Raw genomic sequence first — 4,142 nt, 5'->3', positions numbered from 1 at the left:
CAGCGCCTCCTGGACCGCGTGGTCCGGCGCTACGCGGAGGTGGCCGACGCGGGCAGCATCTTCATGGACCACTTCACGGATCGCGACAAGCTGCGCCTGCTCTACACGCTGGCTGTCAACGCGCACCCCATCCTCCTACAGGTACGCAGGTGCCCCCAAGGGACAACGAGGAGGGCCCGCCTGGGTGGAGCTCGCTCCCCCTAGACTGTCTGCCTTGGGGCAACCAAGCCATGCTAGTGCCTGGATGTGTGGGGAGACCTCAGCCACCCTCACTGCCCGAGGTTGCCCCGAAGGCTCCGTGAAGGAGGCAGCTCTGACAGTGCCTCCAAAATCAGGAAGATTTTTTAATATATATATATATATATTTGTATTGATTTCAGAGAGGAAGGGAGAGGGGGAGAGAGAAACATCCATGAGGAGAGAGAATCATGGATGGGCTGCCTCCTGCACACCCCACACTGGGGATCAAGCCCACAACCTGGGCATGTGCCCTGACCGGGAATCAAACCGTAACCTCCTGGTTCATAGGTCGACGCTCAACCACTGAGCCATGCTGGCCGGGTGCTGCTGCATTCTTATTTTAAAAAATATTTTTCTTTAAATCATCCTGAAGTTGACCCTCTTCCCTCTCCCCACGGCCTCTTCCTAAAATATAACTCCTAAAATAAATATATTCCCCTGAATCCGAATCCCATCTAAAATCCTGGCAAGTGCCTCAACATTCTCATATCTTACTTGGGGACACTGTTAAAATGCAATCTACCGCATGGCAATAAGAGCTTCTTCCAAATCTATTCATCTGAAACAAGAACAAAAAAGGGGGCAGGGATGGGGTGGCGTGTTGCCTTGTTTGAAGAGGGGAGAGAGAGAGAGAGAAAGGAAAGGAAGGGGGGAGAGAGAGGACATGCTGTGTCTGTGACTGTTCTCTCTCCAACCCTCTAATGCTCCCTCCTGCTCCTGCCTTGGCAGATCTTCCCTGGAGCTGAGGGGTGGCCGCTGCCCAAGTACCTGGGCTCCTGCGGCCGGTTCCTGGTCAGCAGCAGCACCAGCCCGCTGCAGGAATTCTATGCCGCGCCCCCCGACCAGGCAGCCGACCTGGCCCATCAGCTCCTCAGGATCCTGGAGTCCCTGCGGAACAACGATCTGAACTACTTCCTCTACTTCACCCACGTGGACGCCTCCATGTTTGGCATCTTTAACAACGGGCATCTGTTCATCCGGGATGCCAGTGCCCTGGGCGTCATCGACAGGCAGGAAGGTACTCAGCAGGGGCCCAGCTGAGCAGCTGTCAGAGGGGAAGTCAGAGTGACAGGAGCTTGGAGGGGTGCCCGGGGGTGGTGCCACTGGGCCTTTCCAGTCTCCGTATGTCACAGTGAGAGCACCCCAAATTCATGTCAGATGTCCCTCTCCCCCTCTAGAATCCCTGCTCCAAGTCCAACTCCAGAGGGGAACTGGCCTTGACCTTGTCCAAGGGGGGATGGGGGTGGCGATGCTGTGGCCCAATTCAGTGTGTGTGGTCGGAGACCTGCCCTGCCGTGCCCTTCCTCACACACACACCACCCCTGGATCCATCTCCCTCTCAGTGCCTTTCTCATCAGATGCTTTCAGCCTTTATCTGAAACTTAAAGATCTGGCTGAGACACTTGTACACGTTGCAATCCATTTTGGCACCTTTGCCTTTTAGAAAGTTTCCAATTAAAAAGCATGGCACTGCATGAGGTCTAGGAGTGACTCATGTTTTCCACTGAGTGCACAGGCTCATCGGGGTCCTGGAGGCCTTGGAGCATCCCAGTCTCTAGTGGTAACCGAGTGTTGTAAGCTCAATGATAGGATGGAGGACTTTTTATTTTAATTTCTTCATATATTTTTATTGATGTCAGAGAGGAAGGGAGAGGGAGAGACAGAGAGAAACATCAATGATGAGAGAGAATCATGGATTGGCTGCCTCCTGCACGCCCCACCCTGGGGATCGAGCCCACAACCGTGGCCAGGAATCGAACCGTGGCCTCCTGGTTCATAGGTTGATGCTCAACCACTGAGCCACACGGGCCAGGCGACAGAGGACTTTTCATGAGAAAGCCTACAAAGACAGACCAATTAAACCACACTAACTCATTTCCTGGTTTGTTTTTATTAGAAGAAATGAGGCCGATTCCAGAATATTCAGGATATGTAAACCACGGAATGCCAGCCCCATTGAATACATATTCTGGTTTACCTGTTCTTTCTCCCAACTTTGTATTTCCTGATTTCCCTAATTTAATAGTAAGAATGGGAGAATCGCAAGATGGGGGTGAGCCCTATAGTTGTAAGCCCAACTGCTGGGAGGGGTAAGTGTGTTTCCAGGCCCTGGCCTCGGCCAATTGTAGCAAAGAGAGCTCCTCCCATGTCGTTCTTAGCAAGGCCTTTGGGTCCCTGAGCCCTAAATCTCCTGGTGACAGGAGATGCTGGAAGACTACACCACTTCGCCCAGCAATTCTGATTAGCAGCATCTCCCCCAGGGAGAACAGGTTGTAAGATGTGTAACATTCCATGCTTCTCTTCTAGGCAGCCAAGCAGCCGCCAGGGCAGCAGAGAACAAAGACATCTTCAGCTGCCTGGTCACCGGCTGCCAGGCCGAGCTGCCCTCCTGTGACTCCATCCCCGAGAAGCAGAGCCTGGTGCTGGTGTGTCGGCAGGTCCTGCCTCAGCTGCTCCAGGGGAAGTTCCCCTCTCCGGTGCAGGAGCAGATCGATGTCCTCCTGGCCAAGTGTGGGGAGGGCGACCGCCCAGACCCCGAAGTCCTGGAGGCCGCCAGCCAGCTGAAGAGCATCTTGAGACCCCTGAGAACCTGTGACCCCAGATTTGCCTACCGCTACCCAGACTGCAGGTATAATGACAAGTTCTGAGGGGCTGGAGCCTGGCTGGCCTCCAGGGACCATATCCTCCGCTCTCCATTCCCAGCCACTGAGGAACATTCCAGCAACAGGAGGGCGGTTGTGCAGCACTGGCACTGGCCTCGCTGGCTGGAACATCACAAAAGAGCCAGGGTTGGGCATCAGAAGATCCAGGTGTGGCCCTTGCCAGTTTGGCTCAGTGCACAGAGTATCAGCCTGCAGATCGAAGGGTCCCAGGTTCAATTCCGGTCAAGGGCATGTACTTTGGTTGAAGGCTCCTCCCAGCCCGGGCCCTGGTCAGGGCACATGCAGGAGGCAACCAGTCGATGTGTTTCTCTCACATCGATGTTTCTCTCTGTCTCTCCCTCTCTCTCCCACTCTCCCTAAGAATCAATGGGAATAGCCTCTGGTGAGGATTTAAAAAAAAGAAAAAGATCCAGGTGTGGACACCCATTCAACCTCTGAACCTGTTTCCTCTGTGCTCCACAAGACTCTTAGCGGAAGAAGACAGATGTGAAGAGTCAGGGAAACATGCTCCCTCCCTCCCTCAGCCCAGCTGCTATAGAGCATGTTCAGAAGCACACAGGCGGGAGGGTGAGACAGATCGCGAGGTCCAGAGGCTGGTGTGGAGAGGGAGGCCCCTGGCCAGTAGCATGTTAGGTTACACTCAGACAAAAGGAGCCCACTCCTGCTCCCCGTGGCCCTGAGCTAGCCCTTCTGCCACCCCCCACCTCATGTAATCTGTGAACAAAAACAGATAGAGGCAAAGAAGCATCAAACAGACTGTCAAACTACAGCAGGAAGGTAGGGGAGGGAGTAAAAGATCAACCGAAGGACTTGTATGCATGCATATAAGCATAACCAATGGACACAGACATAGACGGGTGAGGGCCTGTGCTGGGGGGGTGGAGGGAGCAGGTGGGGAGAGATCAATGCGGGGAAAAGGAAACATATGTAACACTTTCAACAATAAAGAATTTTTTTTAAAAGAAGACTGCAGGCCAAGGGCACACATGGATAAGACCATGCCTGGGTGCCTGGGGCCCCATACCCGTGCGAGTGAAGCACCATAGTGTGGGAAGGATCCAGAGGTAAGAAGTGGGGCATGGGCTGGAGACCAATGTGTTCGTGCAGATCCTCTGAGAAGCAAGTGTCAAGACACAATGCAACAGTCAAGGGTCCTATTAAGAGAGATGCCTGTGTGGGAGGCAAGGAGGAGAGCTAGCAGGCCGGGTTGCAAGTCTGAGCCTGAAGGTTGGGCGGGAG

At 53.9% G+C, this 4,142-nt stretch overlaps 1 protein-coding gene across 1 annotated transcript in view; it reads left to right on the top strand.

Moving 5' to 3' along the window:
- The window catches only part of LOC102756608 (chromosome unknown open reading frame, human CXorf36), a 10,551-nt gene extending 7,432 nt beyond the window's left edge, over positions 1–3,119 (top strand). The window contains exons 3-5 of the mRNA XM_006753337.2: positions 4–141; positions 970–1,258; positions 2,548–3,119. Coding sequence (XP_006753400.1) covers positions 4–141; positions 970–1,258; positions 2,548–2,888 — 768 coding nt within the window. The 3' untranslated portion in view covers positions 2,889–3,119. The remainder of the gene's footprint in view (positions 1–3; positions 142–969; positions 1,259–2,547) is intronic.
- The last annotated feature ends 1,023 nt before the right edge of the window (positions 3,120–4,142 follow it).

Source organism: Myotis davidii, unplaced genomic scaffold, assembly GCF_000327345.1.
Source record: "Myotis davidii unplaced genomic scaffold, ASM32734v1 scaffold411, whole genome shotgun sequence".
Classification (NCBI taxonomy): Eukaryota; Metazoa; Chordata; class Mammalia; order Chiroptera; family Vespertilionidae; genus Myotis; species Myotis davidii.
This window is presented reverse-complemented; position numbering and strand designations above follow the sequence as displayed.